The sequence below is a fragment of the Melospiza georgiana genome, chromosome 20 (assembly GCF_028018845.1).
Source record: "Melospiza georgiana isolate bMelGeo1 chromosome 20, bMelGeo1.pri, whole genome shotgun sequence".
In the NCBI taxonomy this organism is placed as follows: domain Eukaryota; kingdom Metazoa; phylum Chordata; class Aves; order Passeriformes; family Passerellidae; genus Melospiza; species Melospiza georgiana.
In genome coordinates, this window is record NC_080449.1 from 8,436,187 (window position 1) to 8,459,433 (window position 23,247).

At 43.0% G+C, this 23,247-nt stretch overlaps 1 protein-coding gene across 3 annotated transcripts in view; it reads left to right on the forward strand.

The window, feature by feature from the left end:
• Positions 1-23,247, forward strand: part of NUP214 (nucleoporin 214) — a 39,317-nt gene that overhangs the window by 7,916 nt on the left and 8,154 nt on the right. The window contains exons 12-31 of one of the 3 annotated variants that reach the window (XM_058038213.1): positions 593-1,049; positions 2,344-2,519; positions 3,041-3,132; positions 3,438-3,527; positions 3,869-4,018; positions 4,225-4,383; positions 6,560-6,663; positions 7,146-7,325; positions 7,772-7,857; positions 7,952-8,035; positions 8,382-8,627; positions 9,307-9,471; positions 10,008-10,119; positions 13,335-13,410; positions 14,076-14,184; positions 15,153-15,255; positions 16,761-16,834; positions 18,589-20,355; positions 21,760-21,830; positions 22,327-22,483. In XM_058038213.1, coding sequence (XP_057894196.1) covers positions 593-1,049; positions 2,344-2,519; positions 3,041-3,132; positions 3,438-3,527; positions 3,869-4,018; positions 4,225-4,383; positions 6,560-6,663; positions 7,146-7,325; positions 7,772-7,857; positions 7,952-8,035; positions 8,382-8,627; positions 9,307-9,471; positions 10,008-10,119; positions 13,335-13,410; positions 14,076-14,184; positions 15,153-15,255; positions 16,761-16,834; positions 18,589-20,355; positions 21,760-21,830; positions 22,327-22,483 — 4,458 coding nt within the window. The remainder of the gene's footprint in view (positions 1-592; positions 1,050-2,343; positions 2,520-3,040; positions 3,133-3,437; positions 3,528-3,868; positions 4,019-4,224; positions 4,384-6,559; positions 6,664-7,145; positions 7,326-7,771; positions 7,858-7,951; positions 8,036-8,381; positions 8,628-9,306; positions 9,472-10,007; positions 10,120-13,334; positions 13,411-14,075; positions 14,185-15,152; positions 15,256-16,760; positions 16,835-18,588; positions 20,356-21,759; positions 21,831-22,326; positions 22,484-23,247) is intronic. The other 2 variants (XM_058038214.1, XM_058038215.1) reach the window with 2 other exon arrangements.

The window sequence follows — 23,247 nt, forward strand, 5'->3', positions numbered from 1 at the left end:
TAAATAAAATTCTTTTTAAATTCTATTTAAAGCTTTCCTCAGCACTGTGAAAATTGTGTCAGCAGGTGAATGGGAGTAGTTTTGTTTGAGTTATAGATGTGTTGCTCTGTGTGGTATGATGTAGGCAGGTAAGATGATTGTTTTGCTTGTCTGCATTCATAGAGAAATAATTGCAAATGCACCATTTTCTCTCCTGTGCCCAAATTTGCTTCTCCTTTCCCAGCCAGAAAGCTGCTTTTTGGCAGCCTGCCTTCCTGCAGTGCTGGCTAACTTGAATGCTTACTGCTTATTTTATTTGAGATGGCAGGAACCTCATCAAAATCAATGGAGGAAGGTGAAGCTTTTTCACAGGAAACTGCAGACAACATTAATCTGAACAGATTGTTGTATTGATCATGACTTTGTACAGTTTCTGTATCACTTGCTGGGATTGGGGACTGCCAGCCCAGCTCTGCCATCTCTCTCCCTCACTGTCCAGTGAGAGGAGCAGTGCTGAGCTGTCCATATCAAACAGATTTAGCCTTGCAATACCTTCTGCCATGACTCAGTGCAGCCCCATGAGCCTCCTCCTTTCCCATTTGTCTTCCTGCAGGGAGTGCTGCCACAAGTCCAACCACAACTCCAACTTCTCTGAAGCCTGATACAGCCCCAGCTGCTGCTCCCACTGTGCCCACCTCAAGTCAGCCTCCAGCAGGGAGTGGAGCAGCTGTTTTTTCCTTCATGCCCTCAGCTGTGAAGGCTCCTGGCTCCACAGGCAGTGATCCTCCACCATATTCCTTTGCCACTGATGCCTCCAAGCAAGGCCAGACTCCTGCTCTGACTGGACTAGCAACATTCTCCTTCTCCTCTGCTTCTTCCAAGGCATCCATGACTCCTGCTTCTGCAGGCAGCACTACAGCAGCTCCTGCCACCTCTTTTCCTTTTGGCTCCATGAACTTTAAACCAGCTGCAGACAGCTCACCTGGGCCGCTGCTCTCCACAGCACCTGCTGCACAGAAGTCATCTTTTACACCTTCAGCTTCTTCAGTCAAAGTGAACCTCAATGAGAAGTAAATAGATTCAGCACTGAATGCAGGGGCTGGATACATGTTAAATTGCTGCAGTCATGGATAATGTGTGGTAGTTCTGAAGATGGTGTCTGGCTTTTTGCCCTGAAAGCAGTTCCCCACATTCCTAGGAAAGCACTGAGGAAGCCCCTCTTTATCCAAGAGTGTTGTGGCTGTGGAAACCCTCAGTGCTTCCCATGCCAGAGATTTTGTTCATGTGTAGTAGTCAAGGGACAGTGCCAAAAATTTAGACTGATAAATTGCCAGAGACTTAGGGGGGGTTTATATCTTTGTTTAATAGGCATCAAACAGTGATTCCATGCCTTGGTTTGATGCAAATCGTGACTGAGGACTGCTGGGAAACCTCTTCTGTCTGGAATTGTTTGAGTGGGGTGGTGATAGCACAAGATTCTCTGACAGTTTATTGAAGGTTCCTTACCCCAGCCTGAGAGGAAGCTGGAGCCACAGCTGATGAATTGCTTTGCCACTCTGTATTCAGCAGAGAAGGTGCCAGACCTTTTGGTTGTGTTCTTAAATGGACACTTGCTCACTGAGCACAGGATCTGGAATCTTCAAAGCTTGTTCACACTGACTGAAAAAAAAAAACTAATATTGATTAGAAGCCATGTAAAATGGATTTGAGTGTTCTCAGATGTCATATACTCACTCTTCCCTCCAACTCCTGAGACTTGCTCTTTATTTTTAGAAAAAGTGGTTTAAAACACAGAGCTCAGATAATTGGAGCTGCTTTTTAAGGAGAAGAACTTTCATGTAAATGCATCATAAAGAAATTTCTGATGGTTTAAATGATTATTTTTGAATTAGAAAAATCTTTACTACAGCAGTATCTGATGGGAGCTCTTAGGGCTTTTTATATTTTGTGTATAAAGCAAATGATACACCAGTGAATTGGCTGAATATTTAAATTGGCTGCCTTGAGGAGCTGAGTGTGCAAATGAATAGAAATTCATATTTTCTTACAGAATTTTTGTTTGAGCCTTACTCTGAGATGAGCAGTGAAGGGCAGCTCAGATTTGCTATAGCTGGAACAAAATTATGAGGTGCATTTGAAGCAGGGTAGTATTTTTTGGTAGCATTTAGCTTTTGCTCATGAGAGGATCTAAGATAGAAGTCTCTGTGGTTCCATGTATTCAGAAATTATCCTGAATGGCTCCTTCCCACTATCCCACAAGCTACGGTCGTGATTTTGTATCTGCAGCTTGAGTAGTTCTGATCCCAGGGGGTGCTCATTCATTTATTCATTCATTCACTCACTCATTTATTCATTCTGTTGCAGGTTCAGTGCTGTAGACACCTCTTCTCCCACCAGCAGCAGTGGGCAAAGCACCTCCACAATGTTTTCCTTCTCAACCAGTTCCAAAACTGCTCCTGTAGGTTCTTTGAGCCAATCCATGCCTGTTGCAGCCCCTCCTGCCACACCACTGAAAACTTCATCCCCTGTGCCTGCCACAGGTAGGAGTCTGACACCTATTGTTGGGAATAAAGCATTATGAAAAACATTCTACAAGTTCTAGGACACAGGGAGCTTCATTTGGCTTTTTGCTGATTTTTCCTGCTGCTTTTCCTGCTCCAGAGGCCCTCATGATTGGCACACCATCATGATGTGAATCACTTTGTCTTGAAACTGAGCATTTTTTCCATTTGTGCTCTATTTCTCAAAGAGCCATGTGTGAAATAATTATATTCAGCTGCTTAAGTTCACCCAGAAGTTCTGGCACTTTCAGTGCTCTGAGGGTTTCTGGGCAGCCACACAAATCAGTGCCTTACCTTCCATCTGCATTGACCAGAGCTCAAAGCAGTCACAAGAGAAGTTGAATGGAAGTGAAAAGGCACCTGAGGAAGGTGTGTTCTTGCATTGGGGCCCATAGCACTACTGCTTTTGGATTTGATAATGCTGGTTGTTTCTCATCACTGCCTGTTTCCTCAAGCTTTGTTTAACTTCATCCATTTCTGTTGTTCTTATTAAATTCCAGTGGCACGTCCTGCTCAAAATCCTCCTTCAGCTTCCTTGGTACAGAAGACAGCCAAAGTCACCCCATCAGCAGCAAAACCAAGCTCTGCTCAGGTAACAGGAACTTGTCTGGTTTCTTTGGAGGATGAATGTTTTTCATGGCCCATGAATTGCTTAGAATTCTTTGGACTGAACTAATGTTGGTCAAAGAATTAGCTAAGTTCTGATTTTGAAACAGTGGCAAATCTGTGGTTCTAAATAATGTTTTCTGCATGTCTTTAGAGAGCTGTATTTTACCTGTTATAACCAGAGTGTGTGAATGGAGTTTAACACCAGGCCTTTTTTGATATTCTGAACTCCCTGTTACAATGGATATATCCTTAACATTTGTTTTGGTTTTGTCTTTTTTTTTTCCCCAGGGCAAATCAGCACTCCCCAGCACAGCTTTAGAGAAACAGACCCACCAGTGGAAGGAGTCAGACCCTGTCATAGCAGGCATCAGGGAGGAGGTAAGATTTTCAAGCAGTTTTCTTCATAATGCCACACAAACACTTCAGTTCAGCTGTGTTCTGATGGTGTCTGTAAGTAGTTCAGGAATCAGAATGGAAATTTTTCCTAAGATGATCAGCCTGATTTGTAGTTATTTGTGTGTCCTGTTCAGTCATCTTCAGTCATTGTGCTGAGAAGATGGAGTATTCTTTCCTGTTAATGTTCAAGAAGAATTTCCTGCTTTGGCTGCAAAGTGACCAGTGTTTATGGTGTAGTTGAGGCATGGTCCAAGAGCTGAGACATTTGTTCCAGTCCCTGCTGTGTTTTCAGTGGCTGCCCTTTCTTCCACTTGGCCTTGCAGATTGCACATTTCCAAAAGGAGATGGAGGAGCTGAAGGCCAGGACTTCCAAAGCCTGTTTCCAAGTTGGGACTCCAGAGGAAATGAAGCTGCTGAGGACTGAGTCAGAGGATCTTCACACCTTCCTCTTGGAAATTAAGGAGACAACAGAGGTGAGCAGGCTGTCTTCAAACTGTGAACCAGCAGTGACTGTTCCTCACCTGATATTCCTCCTAAACCTCTACACCTGAACTGTAGAGGGAACACCTGGCATTTGCCTTTGTGCTTTTAGACAGATAGATGCTTGCAGGAGCCCTTGTGCTAGAAATGGCAGTAGAAAATGTTACCTTGAACCTTGTCCCATCTTTTCACTTTGCAGTCACTTCATGGAGATATCAGTATTCTGAAGACAGCCCTGCTGGAGGGATTTGCAGGGGTAGAAGAGGCTAAAGAACAGAACGAACAGAATCGTAGCTCGGGGTATTTACACTTGCTCTATAAGAAACCCTTGGATCCCAAGAGTGAAGCACAGCTTCAGGTATGAATCATGTCAGCCAACTTCTGATAGAGAGCTTTAAATCAAATAAAACTTAGGCTTGTGTGTGCAAGTTCCTAGCATTCTTGTTCTGCCCTAAGTATTTGCTGTTTCAGTAAATAGTCTAGTAAATGTGTGGGGAGCTTTGGTTTCCTTGAGTTTGCAAGAGCTGCTGGAAATCCTCTCCTGAAGCTCCTCTCTGTTGTTGCCATTTGCAGTGATGATTCAAAACTCCTCCTGAAGGGGATGTAGTTCACCTGAGATCTAAGTCTTCTAATCTTAGAATGTGACTCTTGACATCCTGTTCCTTCTCAGCCTGTAGTGTTTGCTCAGGGATTTAGTTAAAAGAGTGTTGGTTTTTTTCCTACACTTTATAGAAGAGTTCTTAGAATTATTTTTATCTTCAGCAAGTGCCTTGTGGAACGATTTGATGATTTATTATGACTTACAGAATTGTGTGGTTAATTTCATGGATGGTGGAGCATAAAGCTTAATGATATTCTGAAAGCTGGGGCACAAAGGAAAATAACCAGCAGTACATAAAGAAGCTTTCAAAGACAAGAAAGAAAGTAGGGGTGAAGCACTTTTTGTTGCAGCTCTGGTGATGAAGGCTATTTAACCCTAAGCAAAATAGAGTGAATGTGCCCTACAAATGATACTTGGTCTTTTATACACTGATAAGTTCCCCTCAAGAGGTTTGACTGGCAGGTTGAAGGCATAATTGAATGTCATCTTTGTGGCATTAAGTATCAAGACCATGCATGTAGTTATTGGAAATCAGCTGACACAAAGTAATTTCTTTTAAGTCTGATCTCTAATCTTCACCTGGATTCTGTTGATTGATTCACAGTCTTAATTGCTGCTTTGATGTCCAGCATGTCGCTGTGACATTTGAAGCTTAAGCTTGTGACTTCAGAGAGATGATAATCTTGAAGTATGTGTTTCACTGTGTAGAGAAAGGACCATGAGGAAAGTAGAACATAGTAGGAGAGAAGTGGAAGTGGATTTGAATGGAATGAGAGAGCTTTTGGGTCAACTTTGTGGAAGTTTGCTTTGAGAAAGCTGTGTGCTGACTCTGAAATTTTGCTTAGTCTGCATCATCCCCATTCTCCTGGGTGAGAAAAGCTCCCTTAGGCAGCTTTGTGTCTTAGTTTTCATGAAGTTTTCAATACCCTGAGACTTTTCGGATGTCCAGCTCTACCAGTTTGGTATCCAGAGAGTTGCTGCCATGTGGATGCTGGGGAAAGGAAACCTGGGCTTGGCAGTGTTTAACACGAAGCCCACAGCAGGACTGGGTTTGCTTTCAGGTTGGAGAGGTCCCACTAGAATTCCATGCTGTGTCTTGAGAGCATTTACAGTGGAATTCTTCTCAAGCTGTGTTCCTTGGTTGCTTCATTGTATTTAGGTGAGCATTCTCTTGAGATGAGCTGAAACCAGCTGCAGTTCCCATTTCCGTTTTACAAGGTTGGAGTTCAAGCCAGGGCTGTGCCATGCCAGGCAGGAGGGATCTCAGGAATGAGATTGAGCTTTGGGTTTGTTTAGGGAGCAGAGCTTGGGGCCAGAGGTCTCTTGCATAGCTGCAGTTGTGCAGCTGTGTGGTCATGGATAAGTCACTTTACTCTCTGTCCTTGCTTTTTACTTACTTTTATTTTCCTACCTATAAAAGTCAAATTAATTCCTTGCCTTACTGTGGGAGGTGTAAGCATTTGTGAGTGCTTTCATGAATCATAGTCTGTGAATGCTGATATTCTAGAGCCGTGTGAGCAGCCTGCAAAGCTTTGATCACTTATAATTGTTAGAAGTTTCAGTGTTGTAAGATGGGACCAAATGACTCATGCTCTGGAAGTGGCATTTGAAATAAGAATTGTTTTGTATAATGCCTGGGGTTTGTAAAATCCTTTTTGTAAAGACCTGGCAGTGTTTTGCAAATAATTATGGACAGTATTTCTCTTAGTTGAGAGCTGAGGTGAAATGTCCAGGGCAAACCCTGGACAATGTGTACCCTATTGATTGTTACATAAATTTTCACCGTGTTGGGTTCTGTTGTGCTGGCAAAACTCTCCAGGCAGAAATACAGGCAAGTATTCTATGGCTTGGACTGAATGAGCCCAAAGAGTCTTCCATCTTCTTCACCTGAAATATCTGAAATGAATTGAAAGCTCTTTATTTTTCATGGCAGGAAATCCGGCGCTTGCACCAGTACGTGAAGTTTGCTGTTCAGGATGTGAACGACGTCCTGGATTTGGAGTGGGACCGGCACCTGGAACAGAAGAGAAAGCAGAAGTAAGGAACTGGAGTACAGAACTACATCTGTGAATTGGGAATTAGTCTATAATTAACAGACAAAGACCTTTTTCTATTTAAAAGTATGATTTTTTTTTTGGAGGGATCTGCAAGTGAAGCTTGTCTCAGACACCTAATGGGAGCCATAGGTTCAGACTCTCTGGCTTCGTACATGTTATAAGCTTGTTGTGTCTCTGTACGGTGTAAATAGTGCTTGTAGAAACAAACTGAGTTTTGCAGAAATTCATTGATGGCAGCTAATTAAACCTTTCTAATAGATAAAGCATCTTAAAGCAAATGAGCTAAAGGAATAAACTGCACATTCAAAGGAGAAATCTGTATTTGAAATGAACTGAACTGCTTTGGAGATTGACCTTGAGTTTCAGTAGCCAGAACCACCAAACCATTGGTGTTTGCTTGCTGCCTGTGCCCCAGATGCACAGAATGATCCTTACCCCTGTCTCTTGGTCTGCTCTCTGCAGGCGTCTGATAGTCCCTGAGCGAGAGACTTTGTTCAACACCCTGGCAAACAACCGGGAAATCATCAACCAGCAGAGGAAGAGGCTGAACCACCTGGTGAACAGCCTGCAGCAGCTGCGCCTCTACAACCAGACATCTCAGTGGAGTGTTCCCAGTGATTCACCTCTCAACAGTGCTCAGAGGTGTGTGAAACATGAATTCCTCCCTCTCTCTTGCCCCCAGTAATGTGCATCCTCCAGACAATGATGTTTTGTGGGCATGGTATGGGAGGACAGGATGTTCTGAAGATTATACTAAACCATGCCCAGGTAATACAGAAGTTCATTGGTTGTATTCGTGGACATTGTGTGATACTTAGCAGAAATTTCCCCTAAAAGTTTTAACGAGTTTTTTAGTAAATGGGATAATTGAGCCTCCAGGCTGAGATACTGCTGATTGTCTGTCTGACTTCAGGGGAAGAATTGAAGTTTCCAAAATAGTTAAAGGTGCATCACACAGTATCTAGAGGAGCCAATTGTTCTTCTAAATATGCCAGTGGTTCTAGTGGCTACTTTGGCCCAGTTTTGTTCCTGCTTTGGTTGGCTTCTTTTTTCTGCTGCTGTTTTTTCACTGCTCTGCCTTGTCCCAGTTTTGACAGTGACCTTGAAAGCCTGCGCAACGATTTGATGAAAACCACTTTGAAATCACATGCAAAACCTCTGCCCAAAGCACCTGGTAATTTATTCTTTCTTCCTGCCATAAATGTGAATTACCTTTTTTTTTTACTTGCAGTTTGACTGTAGACTAATAACTGCCTTCCATTTTCCAGCTAAGTTATCCCCAGTGAAGCAGGCACAGCTGAGGAATTTTCTAGCCAAGAGGAAAACTCCACCAATTAGGTCTACAGCTCCAGGTAAGACTTCAGTGACTATAGAAGTCTGATATGCTTCTATAGTCACTTCTATAAAGTCTCACTCTTTCTGGGAGGGTGACTTACTTGCTGTGGGACTGAGACCTGAAATTAGCATTTGACTACTCAGCCCCTACTTCTCCTTTCCTGTTCTCCCATCTGCTCTCAGAAGGACTTGCCTTCAGTTGCTGTCTGGTTGAAGGCTGCCTTTGCAGGCAGTTAAGAAGTCAAATCTTAAATGTATGAGTTCAACAAGCCAATAGGTGACTGTCCTAGGGTGCATTTGTCATGGCTGTTACACTGGATGGTTCCCTCAACGTAATACTGAATTTTGGTTTTGATGTTGCAGCAAGTTTGTCCCGATCTGCCTTCTTGTCCACAAGATATTATGAAGATTTGGATGAAGTCAGCTCAACATCCTCAGTTTCCCAGTCACTGGAGAATGATGATTCCCAAGCAGTGGACCAGGAAGAAGAGGCTGCCCCAGTCCAGGTCCCTCGTCATGCTCCCGTGGTCCGAACTCCCTCAGTCCAGCCTGGCTTGATGGCTCAGTCTCCATCCTTTGGGAAACAGCACCTCTCCCTGGGTACTTTGTGTGAGTTGTGTTTGCAGTGTCTCTTCTCAATGTGGTCTTGTGAGTAGCTTTAACTACTGTGTTATCCATTGCCAGTGCTTCAGGCCCTGGAGAAATGAGATTGCAGGGTACAGATTTACTTTGCCAGGTTCCCAGGAGCAGTAACAGAGGGGCTTTGTAACCTCATGAACTTGAGCTAAAGGCACTAAAACACCTTGACTCACTGCTTGTGTTTTTGTGATAGCCTGCTTCTTTCAAATTTCAGTGACCTAAAATATTGCCCAAAGCCTAAGAAGCTGGAGTACTGCTGCATCTGTGGCCAGGGTTAGGAGGTCTGAGCCCAGCAAGTCTCACTAAGAGCTGCATTTGCATACATTCAGTTTTCCTTGTGCAAGAGAGGTTTCTTTAATCTCTGCAGCCAGAGAGAGAAATAAGGTGTCAGCAGAAGTGTCTGTTACAGCAAATTGGAAATCCTCTAGTGTATTGAAATTACATCTATTGAGACTGACTAAATTCCTTGGGATATACCAAAATCTGCCAGGGACAGATTGTGTTGATTGTTTGAATGGCCTGCACATGAGTCCTGTCAGAAGGAAGCTGTGTACTTAGAGGAACTGCAGCTCAGCAAAGGCTTCCAAAGACTCCCTGATTTATAGAGAAACATTTAACTAATACTTTTGTTAATTTGTTTTATTTTTAGTGCCTGCATCTTCAAACAGAATCATCCCACAAGGGGCAGACAGTACAATGCTTGCAACAAAGACTGTGAAGCATGGAGCCCCTGTTCCCACTGTCACTGTTCCAGCACCACAAGCAGCTGCTGCTGCAGCTCTGCAGAGGCAGATGGCTGCTAACCAGTCCCCAGGTAAAAGGATGGCTAATTGCCCAAGTGACCTCTGAGCAGCTCAGTGGGGCTTTCACAGGGATTTAGTGCTCTCAAAGGAGGAGATCATCAAACAAAATGTGGCACACATCTGTAGTTGTTGCACCTCTGAGCTATCGAGTGTTCCTTTGTCTTCCTTTTTCCTGTAAGCTGCTGGTACAGAATACCTGAGAAACTCCTATTTCTGTTAACAGAAAATGTTACAATGTTGGTAAGAGAGAGTTCACAATAATTAGATTTGCTCAGCAAACAAAAAATGTACCAACTATATAGATTGCTGCCCACTTTTGTCCTTAATGAAATCTGAGGTTCCAGATATTTCAGGCCAGGTACACTATATATGTTCTGAAATCTTGGATGGACCTTCTTGGAATTATTCAGGCCATACTGAATGAAATGAAATGCTTAATATAGAGTTTTTCTTTACATCTGGTTTTTTTTGTTTGGTTTGTTTTTTTTTTTTTTTTTTTTTTTTTTTTTTTTTTTTTTTTGTCTTGTTTTTTTCCTTTTCCTTCAAGCTGTGAGCACCTCCTTGACTGAATCAACTCTGAAGAATGTTCCTCAGGTGGTGAACGTTCGAGAACTCAAGTCTGGTGCACTGTCCAGCAGTGCAGTCTCTGCAGTTATAGGGTGAGTGAGTGCTGCCTCTCTTTCTGGTGCCCTTTGGTAGCATTTGCACTGGAGCACATCTGCCAGTGGGGAGCAGTAGCAGTGTTTTACTGAGTCTGCCTGTGTAAGACCTGAAGTGGGTGCATTTAGACAAGAGTATTGGGTTTGTGTGTTGAAAGAAGGAAAGATCTTAGCAGGTCATTCAAGGAATTGCTAAAGGCTTGTCCTGAACAAATGATGAGACCAGTATTAACCTCCTTCTCCATTTGTCTGTGAAATGCGTTTATGTGCATCCTCTGCTTTTGGGATTCAGTGGTTTAACTGCTAATATGAAATTTGGCCCTGGTATCTCTCAAATCACTACCTCTATTCTACCTCTTTCAGTGAGGGAATTGCAGCCCTCTGTCACTGAGTGTGGTCTGTGACTTCAGGCTGTCCAGATGTTTTCCTTCTACTTTGTCATCCTTTGCTGAGAGAACCTTCTCTGGAGTTATGCCTCTTCTGTCTGTTCCCACATTCACCCCCTGAAGGGAGGGAGAGCTGTGCTCTGGCTTTTCTGGAAACTTGTCTCAAATGTTTTGACACCAGAATTTTGACTGAAGGGTTGGGTGTCACTGGGGGTCAGTCCCTTTGGAACCTTTCAGAGCTGCAGTGCTCTTCCTCAGGAGTAAACTAGGAACATTGACTTCTGGTATTTAACCTTGAATTTGTTACCATTTCTTGTGAGTTAGCTCTAACACTTGGCTTCCCTACTCTGCTTCCTGCAGACAGCAGCCAGCTCAGCTCATTCCAGAGATTTCTTCCTTATCACCAGGCTCTGTCACCAGCCTAGGACTAAGCTTTTTCCCTGTCATTGTAATGACCTTGGAACTGTCTTAACTTGAAGTTCATGCTGTTGCTTAAGACCAGGGCAGTGCATGGCCAGTTCAGGGCAGTACTGAGAAGTCTGTGCAAAGTTGGGCTTACTGCAAGAAGAGGGATAAATTCACCACATATCTCTGATTATATATGGAATTACAAATGCTTTATCCATATAACTGTATGTGCAGCTCCTGGAACAATTGCTATTGTTGCATCACCGCTGGCTTTCACACATTTGTGTGTTTACTTTTCACTGTAAAAAAAAAAAGGTGGAATTCCTTTGATTCAGCTTTTTAGAAAGGGAGCAGTCTTACAGTGGTGGTACTCAACTGGAGACCTTGAGATTTATTTCATGCTTTCTTTTGGATTTTAATTGAGAAACAGCTTGGGTGCTTTTTGCTATTTTATTTCTTCCTAAAAGTGATAAACTGGAGTGGGGAGGGGAATCGCTACATATTTTGAAAGTCAAATTTGTAGACAGCTCTACTTGGGAATTTTTTTGCTGTAATGTTGTGACCAGGAAGAGTTTTCCACCCTCTGTTTCATCAGAACTATGATGAAAAAAAGTAGAAAGTACTGGCTGTGCACAGAGAAGATTGTGAGTGAGCAGTCTGTAATGGGACTGGTTTTCAGTTAAACTGTACTTAAAGACCTGTCTTACTTTCAAGTAGTTTTAGATTGTCAGTATTGATTGATATCTCTAATTTATAGAGCACCAGCTAGCTTGATATCTTGGAGGCTTTTTCTACAGTTTTACTTTATAGCTGACCTCATAAAAATGTACTTTCTAAAAATTCTACCCAAATGAGCCATGCTTGCCAGTCAGATTCAGCACTGAAATGAAGAGCATTCACCCAGCAAAGTTAATTCACCACTTTTTGCTGCTTCAGACATCCTGGCTGCCTTTTGCTGCCACAGCACACTCTTTGGTTGGTAAGCAGGAATGATTTTTCAGTTGTTACCAGTTGTTCAGTGGCCTATGACTGGGTGTGTTGGTGGTCCCAGTCCGGTTTTCAGTGAAAAAATAATCCTTTCTCCTCAACTGAAGCCAAACTGAGCATTTTCACAGCATTGTCAAGTGATGTTGAGATCAAGTCCCACCCTCTCATGAATTTCGCAGACTTTCTGTTGTTTTCTGTTTTGTTCAGCATAAGCTGGAAATGTACAGCTGCACCATCCCAACACCAACTTTTTCCAGTGTTAATCTTGAAGTTTTCATTGTTTGCTGTACTTTTGCTTTGGGCAGAGGGCAAATCCAGGCCAGGCAATGTAGAGAGAGTACTCATGGCTGAAAGGAAGGACTTTCTAGTAAAGCAAAGCTGTTCAAGGCACAAAACCATATCCAAGACCAAATGCAAAATGTGTCATATCTGTGTCCTCTTCCTTTAGAATATGGTAGAAAACTCCTGTGAATTGGCCTGCAGCTGACCAAACAGTAAATGCAGTTTGGGAATCCTCATGCTTTAGCAGACAGACAGCTTTGGATGCCCAAATTTGCTCACTGTCTGGGATTTGCAGCCTCAGCCAGAGATTGGTTATTGCCTTAGGGAACTTCTTGTCCAAGTCAAGATGGAAAGAACCTGCCTGGGTAAGAAAGCTGGGCTTTGCCGCCAAGAGAATGCAATCATGGTTTAGTTTAAGCTTCTGAAATCTTCTGGTATTGGCCAGTGAAGCTTCTGAACCTGGTGGGCCACAGCCTTGAGATGCCAGAGCTGGTTGGCTGTTCCCAAGTTGCCTTGATTTGATTTGTTGGTGCCCCACAGTGCCAAGGTCAGATCCTGCAGCCCATGAGGTGCTGCCATTCTGCAGCAATTGTCTGGGGGTTTGTATTTCATGGTCAAAAATACCAAATTTACAATGTAGAATATAGATTAATTTTATCACAGTTCTTTCCATGACTTTGTCAGTGTTTATAGTGCACTTCAAAGACAGGAAATGCTCCCTCCACCCCCTCCCAACTTACTCAGCATTTCTAAGTATTGCATGTACGTGTCTGGACTCCACATTGTGGAGGAAGCTGCTTAAATTTGTTATCCACTAGGCATAAAATTGTAATCCCCTTACCTGCTGATTTTTCATCAACTCCCTGTAAAATAGAAAGCCCTGACTCTGTTCAGAGACAAGAGTGTCTGGAGAAGACTTGATCATTTCAGTCTAGAGGTTTAAACACATTTACAGACTTCCTTTGTTAAATGTGGCTGATTCATTTAAGAGGTTTATTCTCTAATCAGATTTGTTCTTTTGGAGTTGTGTGTGGAATCTTTAATAGTGGCTGTTGTTCAAGGCTTCTGGGAGCTGGGCTTTCTGAGAGGAGAGGAAATCCTCTTTCAGACTAGTTATTCATATAATTGTTTAATTTTTTTTTTTTTTTTAAGATCATCTGTACCTCACTCTGCAGCCCAGGCAGTCCATCAAGTTTTGGCAACTGTTGCTACAAATCAAGCTAAGCAGGTATTTTGATACAGAGCCCTTTCCCTGTGGAATACTTACCTGGGCATGCTCAGCAGAGTTTGGGGGTTTCATTTTCATAGCTTGCCCTGCATTCTTGACAAACTATTTCTGTATCTGTGACCTTGACAGCGTGATGTCAGGCATATCTTATGTTATGTCTTGTCTTTTCTCACTTCTGAAGATGTGCAGCTTTCTAATGGCCACAGCCTTGCTGCAGTGATGGTTGCAGCTAACAGCAAAGGAAGCTGTGTTAGGTAGCTACAACTAAATTTCACACAAAAAAAAAAGAAAGTTACAGGAAAACAAGGGAGAGAGTTCTTTATTACCCTGCTGTTCTACTGAAAATATTGCTTAATAGTTGACAAGCTGCTGGGGTTTATATCTATGCATCAAAAAACCCCAATGCAGAAGTCTTTGTCCTCTGAAATCATTGAGCTGCTGCCCACAGAGGCTTGCTGGCTTGTTGAAAAAGCTGAGGACTGACCCTCTATTTAAGTGTCAAGACATAATGGGCCCAAGAGTGCAGAGCTCTTCTAAGTGCTGCAGCCACCCACCTCTATTTTATTCTTAAGTCACTGCATGACTCTGATAATAGCAAACCAAAGTCAGAAAGACCTTTGATAATGGACAGACTTCACTGACCTGAGGTGGTGCTGTGTTTTTAGACATCTCTCACAAGCTCAATGAAGAGCCAGACTCCACCTTCCTCTGTGTGTGCACCCTCTCCTATGGCATCCACAGCTGCTCCAACATCATCAGGCAACAAGATCTCAGGTAAGCTGGAAATAAGGCCTGGATGTCTCTTGCAAGATGTCAGGGTGCACAGTCCAGGGAATGAGAATACTGAGAACAGATTTGGCTCCACTGAGAGGTTGCTGTGCCAGTCTTGAAGGGAAGAATTTGTAAAAATGAGGGTACAGAAGTACAGGAGCATGGTTTTCTACTCTCCCTGTGTTTTGTCTGCTCCTGCATCTAGAATTTAGTGACACAATTCCTTGTTCAGCGTGCACTCAGGGCTTGTAACTCTTATCAGGGAATGCTGAAAGCACATCTTCCACAAGGCTACTGTGGTTTGACAGCAAATTAAAAGCAGATCGCATTTTTAAAACATTAAAATCCTACTGATTTTAAATGTGCTGATTTGATTTTTAGCCACATAGCATTATAGGAGTACCTGAACAAGCTTGATCTAATTCCTGTGCTGGATCTATTGAACATTGAGCTGTAGGACCAACTTCAGATCCTCTTCAGACACAGGGATCAGTCTCATAGAGTTGGGAAGCTTGCAAAGAAAGGAGTGCTCAGTTTACAACTTAACAGGGAAAGAGGAAACATTAGGGGAAGGAAGCAATTGATTTTTAATGTGTATTAGACAATAATGCTTGCATTGGGCATGGTTTTATAAGCCTCTTGCATAAATGTCTGCAATCCATCTCTGTTGGTCTTTTGCCTTTAATCCGTGGATGTAGGTTGCCTCTTAGCCAGGGGTAGGAAGCAGTAAAAATAGCTAGGAATCATATTTGACTTGGCAAATGCTTCTTAAATTTTGGTTTATTGAAAATGTCAGCCCCTGAATTTGATAGCACTTCCTTTTTATTAGAAATTTATTAAATTATAGACTGTGTGTGCAAGCTAATCCCTGCTTTTCTAATAGATAGATGACAGGATGCCTTGTTTATTTTTTTTTTAATTTGTATATTTATTTTAAAAGTATATTTATTTGTTGTTCTTGTAACTTACAGGACAAGGGACAGTAAAAACAGTTACAGCTGTTTCTTCTGCTGTGACATCAGTACAAGCAACAACTTCACAGCTTAACAAAACGTCCTTGTTTTCTTCTGCAGGGTCTGTATGAACATTAAATTTCTTTGTGGTTGACATTAAATATGAGTTTTGGCTGTTACAGCAGGTGTTGCCTACAAGCTGTGCAGAACTGTAAAATGGCACCTGCAATGTTAGACTGGGAGGGCAGGGGTTGTACCAGAGTCCTTTGAAGACCTTGTTTGTGGAAGCCTGAGTGAAGGTCTTTGAGATTTTGACTCAATATCATGTTGCTCTGAGAATTTTCAGTGTATCAAGAGTAAAGGATGACTGGCTTACTTTTGGGTTTTATCTACTGATAAACAAATTCCCTGTTAGGACTTGAAATATGTACTGATGGTCACACTCACTGAATTACTTCTTCATTTTAATACAGCAGAACAAATTTTGTGTTTTGACTTGGAAAAGTAATCAGTTCATGAAGGTGACAAGAGGGGCCCCAAGCCATCTGGTGATATCTGTTACATAACAATAACACAAAGCAAGGCACATGTTATGAACATACAGTTACTCTGAAATCTTTCTTATGGAATTTCAGGGATAGCAAAAATGTTTATTTGGTTATATCTTATGTTTAGGGGAGAGGGATAATTCCTTAGGAATGATTGTTTGAAGTTCTGCATGTTTACTGGTCTACCACTCAAGTGAATTTCTCTGTGAAGTTGGCAACATTAAGTATTTCAGAATACACACATTCAAATGGGTGCTTTCTTCCAGTCTTACCCATTTCTCTGCACTTTTTTAAAGTGAATACTACCCAAATGCCTTGCTGGGCTCTTCAGAGGGCTAAAAGAGTCCTTTTGAGTGATGGAAATTCAGATTCAAAAAGCAAACAACCCTCCCTTTGTCCCATGTGCAGTGCCTCAGTGTGTAAACCATATGCTAAATACAGTGCTGTTGTCAGTGATGTCTTAGTCCCATGGCCTGACTTCTGTATCAGCAGCTGGTCTTTGAGAATCAGAGAAAGCTTAAAAAGCCTCAGGGAATGGAGATCTCTGCAAGACTCATTATGAAAGATCACAGTATTTTTGCAAGACAAAATATTTTCAGTGTAAAATAGTCATGATAACTTCTCATTTTTGTCTTGCTATGAGTGATCTCCTTTTTGATGGATGGTTGTATCCAGTCATTCCCTTCTGCACATGCACTGATTCTTCCCTTTTACCTCTTTCAAACTCTAGTTACCTCTGTGGTTTTTCCTCTCACCCAAATCCATCAGGTTTTGGTGCATGAGGAAGAAATACACCACAGAAAGGAAAGAACATGGAAGGATGAGGGGGGTCAAAAGAACTTTGAACCCTGACTCTCTTTAACCCTCTAGAGGCCTTTTCAGAGAGGGAACAAATGGAGCACAGTGTGTGTGTATGCTTCTCTCTTGCTGTTAATCCTTGGAGAAACTGTTCCCGTGTGCCTGGCTTTGTGCAAGTCTGTACTGGAAACCTGAGCCTCTGAGTTGTGCTCATCATATGGTTGGAAATTTCAGCACTTTGAGCTAAGTCATTCTTTCCCTTTCTCCCCTCTCCTCCTAGGCCTGTATTTAATTTTGGTGGTGTCACATCAGCTGCTTCATCACAGGCGCCTGCCAGCCTCGCTCCCTCTCAAGGTTAGTCTGGGAGAGTTGTGCAAACAGCATCTCTTCCCTCTTAACAGAGTGTTTACTCTTCCTAATCCATGTGGTTCTTGTTGTGTGTTGCACTTCTATTACTGAAATTGCACTAACATTTCATACACATGCTGGGTTCTCCCCTGTAATACACAGAAATCTGGGCCACCCACCCATCAATTAAGCAAAATATTTGTTGCCAAGAGCATTTAGGAGGCACTAGTTTATGGAAAGGGTAACATCTGTAGTCATTTCCTCTGCTGTTTTTAATCTGTAGATTTAAGTTTGCTGAGGTGGACTGACATAGAACTGTTATCCACTGAGCATTTAGTAATCAGAGGGAAGTGCTTGGAATGGCTTTGTGTTGCTTCCAAAATTGAAGTGACAATACAGAGGCTGATTTTCCATGCCGTAGGTAGATCCTTGTTGAGTCTCATCAAAGGGAACTGATAAAATCTGCTTTGTAATATTTTTGAAGCTTTCTGCCTTTAATTTCAGTCTTGCAGATGAGATCATACAGTCAGAAAATTTGCTCCCAATGTTGTTGGTTCCTCTGATAAAAGATATCACCTCTTCTTACAAATCTTGGCTTGTTTCTATCCTTAGACATCACAGCTACAGTAATCTTACTGACACTCTTGATGTTAAGCAGAGAGAATGAGCTGGGCTTAAAATTTGGAGATGAACATAAAAGCTTAGGTAAATAACAGAGATGAAGCAGGAGTGGGAGGTACAGGAGGCAGACTTGTAAACCACAGCATTGTGTGAGGGCAGGTACTTCACTCTGTTCTGTGAGCTGGTAGGAGCACCTCTGTCTCTCTAATTGATAATGAAAGAACTACAGAATGTAATTTCAGGGCCTCAGGAGGAAAATAAAGCTACATTATTGAATGTCAGTCACTTAAATATACTTAATATAGAGGAAAACACAAAGATAATACCAGATCTGGTAAGAAACTTTTGCTCTTTGTTGTTTGAGCTCCATGAAGATTTCCTGTTCTTTGTCCAAACACCAGTGAAGTGTTTTCTGGTCAGAATTTGGTGCACAGAAATGAAATGACAGTACATTAAATAAAACTAGCTCAGTCTCCCTTAAAACTAACAGTTTCACCCTGTTGGACAGCAGTGTAGGTTAGAAATGGAGGGCAGGCAATTACCTTTGAGAGTTTTTCTCTAGTTTTTCAAAGCTGAAAACAAGCTGTATCAAAACTGGTTGGTGGTCTATAAATAACTGAATTGGTAAAGAAAGATTTGATTCTGTGGAAAACTCTTCAAGTGTTAGAAAGTATTTTTATGACCTTTACTGTTCTGAGCCATTGGTTTAAAAAGAAAGTGCTGTAGTAAATGTCAGGAATTTTTTTACCTGAACCAAGTAAGAAGAGGTGAGAGTGGTGTCAGTAGAAAATGATCTGTAATAACCAGGTCTTTCATGTTTTTATCAAACTGTTGAAAAAGAAATGGGAGCCAAAGGCTGGAGTTGTCTGTTCTCAGAGGAAAGGATGGTTAAGTGGAGGCTGTGATGTGACACTAGCAGTGTTTGTCACTGCCACCCTGGCTGTAAAGGCTTCAGGTGTCACTGTTGTGTCCTGAATGGATGTGAAGGCTGCAGTTACCTGATGGACAGAGGCTTTATAGCTTTGAGGCAGGAGCACTGACAGTCTGTGAAGCACTAAAACGGACCATTATTGCAAGAATGATAAATGAGCTTTGCATGCCTTAACTCAATTTGTTTCCTCTGTCTCTCTCACTGACAGCTCCTGCAAAAGAATCAGCCCAGCCAGACTCATTTTTGTTTGCTGGGAGTTCCAAACTTGGAGCAATTCCTGAGGCCTCCTCCTTTGTGTTTGGGTCCCACAAACCAGCAGGTGCTCCAGGAGGTGTAGTAGGAAGTAGCTCCTCAGCAGATGGCTCCCAGTCAACCAAAGCTGCTGCAACATCATCTTCTGCTCCCCCCACAACCTCTGGCAAGTTGGATATTGCTCCATCCAAACCAGGAGATCACTTGTTTCAGGGCAACCTAGCTGGGGAAACTCTTGGGAGCTTCTCAGGACTACGGGTTGGTCAAGTAGATGATAATGCCAAGACCACCAGTAAAGCACCATCCACCAGTGCTGCAGGAACACAGTCAACTAAAGTGTCTACAATATCTTCTGGGTTTAGTTTTACTGCTCCCCTGACTTTAGGAAAAGCTGGAGAAGCTGCTTCAACCTCAGTCACATCAGCTGGCACAGCACCCCTGTCCATCAGCACCAGTGCCACGGGCAGTCTCTTTGGCAACGTCCAGTTAACCAACACAGGCTCTTCTGGGGTGTTTAATCTTGGAAGCTCTGGTGGCAGCAAACCCACCTTTTCATTTGGCATTCAGCAAACAAACAGTATGAGCACTTCCACCCCTGCCCCTTCTACTCTCCCTGCTTCGACATCCCTCTCCTTTGGAGGTTTCCCAAGTTCATCACAAACTGCTGTCCCTGCTGCAACTTCCAGTAAGTCTGCAGGGGATGCCAAATTACCACCAGGCTCAGAAAAACCATCTGAAAACGAAGCTGGAGCAGCTGGATCTTCAGCTGCAGTGCCACAGCCCCAGGCACAGCTCTCAGAGCCACTCAAAGAGCCAGCCTTACCCCAGGCCACAGCTGGGGACACCGTCCCAGAGGGCTCTGGGACCACAGTGGCACCTCCTGCCCCTGAGCCCGTGGCTGCTCCCACCTCCACCAGTGATCTGAAGGCCCCAGTGCCTCCTGCTGTCTCCACAGCCACCCCTGCAGATCAGAATGTGTCAGCAGCAACCTCCACAGCAAGTGTTGCCTCTCCTGCCTCTCCTGCAGAAGCCACAGGTGCTCTGGCTGCTACCTCTGATGTTACTACAGGTGTGCAGAGTGCAGCTGTTGGTGCCTCTGTGTTTGCCCCCACGTCTGCAGGCTCCTCAGTGTTCTCTCAGCCACCGAGTTCCAGCTCTTCTGGCTCAGCATTTACCCAGCCTGCTGGAGAAGCTGCTGCCACTCCTTCCACACCCCCAGTTTTTGGACAGCTCCCAGCAGGTACCACAGCATCCTCTCCCTTTGGGCAGCTCACCACCAGCACTCTGTCCACGGCCACTGCCACCACCCAGGCTGCCACCTCAGCCTTTGGTGCTTCTGCTTTTGGCACCACCACCACGGGAGGCTTTGGCCAGCCAGCCTTTGGGCAAGCACCAGTCTTTGGACAGCCTGCAAGCAGTTCTTCAAGTGGCTTTACCTTCAGCCAGTCTGGCTTTGGGACAATGCCAGCCTTTGGCCAGCCAGCAGCTTCCACAGCAGCCTCGAGCAGTGGGAATGTTTTTGGAGCCTCAGCCAGCACCAACAGTGCCAGCTCCTTCTCCTTTGGGCAGCCAGCCAGCACAGGGGGGGTGCTCTTTGGGCAGAGCAGCCCTCCTGTGTTTGGGCAGAGCTCTGGCTTTGGGCAGGGGGGATCTGTGTTTGGGAGCACTGCTGCTGTCACCACCACCACGTCCTCTGCTGGCTTCAGCTTCTGCCAGGCCTCAGGTAAGAGCAGAGTGTTGGCACTCTCTGGCTTGGAGTGTATCACTGGGGAAAGCAGGATGGCATTAATGCCTTTTCCCCCCCCTATTGCACCTGATGGGTCTCATTTTTTTGGTTTTGTTCTGATTTGTTTTCAATTAGAAGAACAAGAGCTGCAGTGGATGTGAGAAGCAGACTAATGTTGGAGGCAAAAGAAGCTTTTGCTCTGCTTCACTGTTCATCAGCAGGCCTCTGAATGTAGCCTTGTCAGCCAGTCCTGCCTTCATTTTATACTTGCTAGTCTACCTTAATTTAATTTTGAATTACATATTGTCCTGCCTGTTGCACAATAACTGGAAATGTAAATTGTTGCACGAAAGGGACAGAGCAGCTCTGAGACCATAACCAAGGCAATGAATAAACACAGATGCAGCACTTCCCTCAGTGGCCTGCACTGAACAGATGCAACAGTGCATGTACAGCCAGGTGTAACATTGTCATAAGCTAGGATGGCAAAAAAAATAAATTTAAGCCCTCAAAGTGATGGGTTTGCAGGGAAAAATCTGTTAAATCCACTTCTGCATTTGGAAACATCTCAAAATTAAATACAGCAGTAACAGGAGCATCAGCTGCCTGTCCACACAGTTAAATTGGATTCCTGCACAGACCAAACCTCCTTGGTCAGTCCCTTTTTGTTCTCCAGTATATTGTTGGGGCTTTTCCAAAGGTTTTTCTGTACAATCTTCAGAGAGCTTCCAGGGAAAAGTGACAAGTGCATAGTAATAATGGAGAGCATGTATTTCCAAAGAAGAAAAACTAATTAGGTTCATTTAATTAAAAATGATGGCACTGCAGGCAACTGCTTGCTCATTTTAACTACAGTAGCAGAGAATAGTTAAATGGTGGGAAGTGAACTCTGCTCGAGAAAGGTGTTCCTAATTATAGAGATGCAAGTTTTATTACAAAAGGCACATTTAAGTGAACTGGGAAATGGAAAGGGGAGTTCTTTTTTTAATCAAAACATTTCATTATCTTTAACAGGAGTCTTCAGGTAACAAAGCTCAGATCCTCTTTACACAAGGGCAATCAGAATGCTCCAGTGCTTGTGCACGACTTGCATGTTATTGTAGCCATGTTAACAGAAATTCCATTCTCTTAGTGTTAGTTACAATCCTACAAGTGAAAAGGCCTTCTAATGTCTGTTTTTAAGTTGGCCAAAGAGAGAATGAGAATGATTTTGCTATAAACTTTCAGTGTAAATTATTATTTGTGTGTTGGGACATGCTTTGTATTTGTCCATCCTAGATATGTTTGCTAACATCATTTGTATCCTTGTGTTTTGGTATGGAAGACCTGTCCTTATCCTGTCCTGGTCTTACACTCTGGTAATAGTTTTGGTGGTTAATTTTTCTTTTTTTTTCCTCTTAGGTTTTGGTTCTAGTAACACAGGTTCTGTGTTTGGGCAAGCAGCAAATACTGGAGGCACTGTCTTTGGCCAGGCAAGTATTTATGGCTTTTTGTGGGGCTGTTACATGTGGGGGACTTGATCAGGGTTCCTTATTTCTGATGTATTTTTTTTAAAATATAGTTTGATGTATTAAATAAAATGTGTCCCAGTCTGTACTGGAGATATTTGCTGTTGTGGTAAGCACCAAAGCAGCATCTGCATGAATACTGCAGGGGGCATGGAGACACAAACATTTTATCACATGCAAGGTAAGATAGATGCAGTGAGTCTCCTGCCTTTATTCCATGCTATGTGGAAAGTAGGACAAGTGTAGGGCAAGTCTCAAAGGCATTATTCTGTGCTGTGGACAAGATTTAAGAGAGACTTAAATAAAATTTCATGGCATTCCATTTTGGAAGGTGATTGCTGGCTGGTTTGTCAGCCCCTTCAGACATCCAGAGAAAAGGCCCAGGCAGAGCAGCCTGGGGGGAACACGTGCTGCTTTGACTTTGCTTAAATCCCTTTTTTGTCCTTTTTTTGTGTTCTAGCAGCCATCTTCTTCCAGTGGAAGCTTGTTTGGAGCTGGAAGTGGTGGGAGAGGTGGAGGCTTCTTCAGTGGTTTGGGAGGAAAGCCAAGCCAGGATGCAGCCAACAAGAATCCCTTCAGTTCCTCCAGTGGAGGATTTGGATCTGCAGCTTCCCAGAGTAAGTGAACAAAACAAGAATACAAAATGTGCTGTGATTTCCATCTGCTTTTTGTGAGCCCATCTGCTTCTCTGCTAGTTGTTTTTGAGTAAATTCTGTGTTAATATGAAAGGCTTTGAGGGAGTAACCAGTGCATGTGTGATGTGTAATCCAGAATTTTTCTTCTAGGTTTATGGAAAACAAGTAGGGAAGCCATTGAAACAAACAAGAAGTGTGAATAATATCTATATTCTGTAGAGAATTCTTGTCTAAATCCTTCCTTAAAATGAAATACTCAAAATTCTTGTCACTGAATTTCTGCCTCCAACTTGGATGGAAGTTAGAAAGCTTTGATCATCTCTCATCGCCCTAGGACTGTAAAAATTGCAACAGATCAATATGAGAGGGAGAGAATTTTTGTGAACCTCTACCTAAAAATTAATGTCTTTATGCAGCACATGCAAGGTACTTTATCAGAATTTGCTCTGACATATGGATAGGCAGGTAGGAAGCCCAAAGAAGGGGAAGCAGTTGCTGAACATGAAAGTTGGGAAACAAAGGAAGGCTGTAAAATTAGTGCTGCAAGTGGTTAGAAGTAGCACTTCAAGCCTTAAAAGAGAAAATCCATTTATTTTATTACATCTTTAATGATCCATTGGGATTAATGGTTGAGGTCAGTTTTCTAACCTTGCTAATTTAATCATTTAATGCAATTCTGGGGTTTGTGATGAAACAAAACAGATGGTTTACCAGAGAAAAGCTTTGGTTGTTCTGTGTCCTGCCTC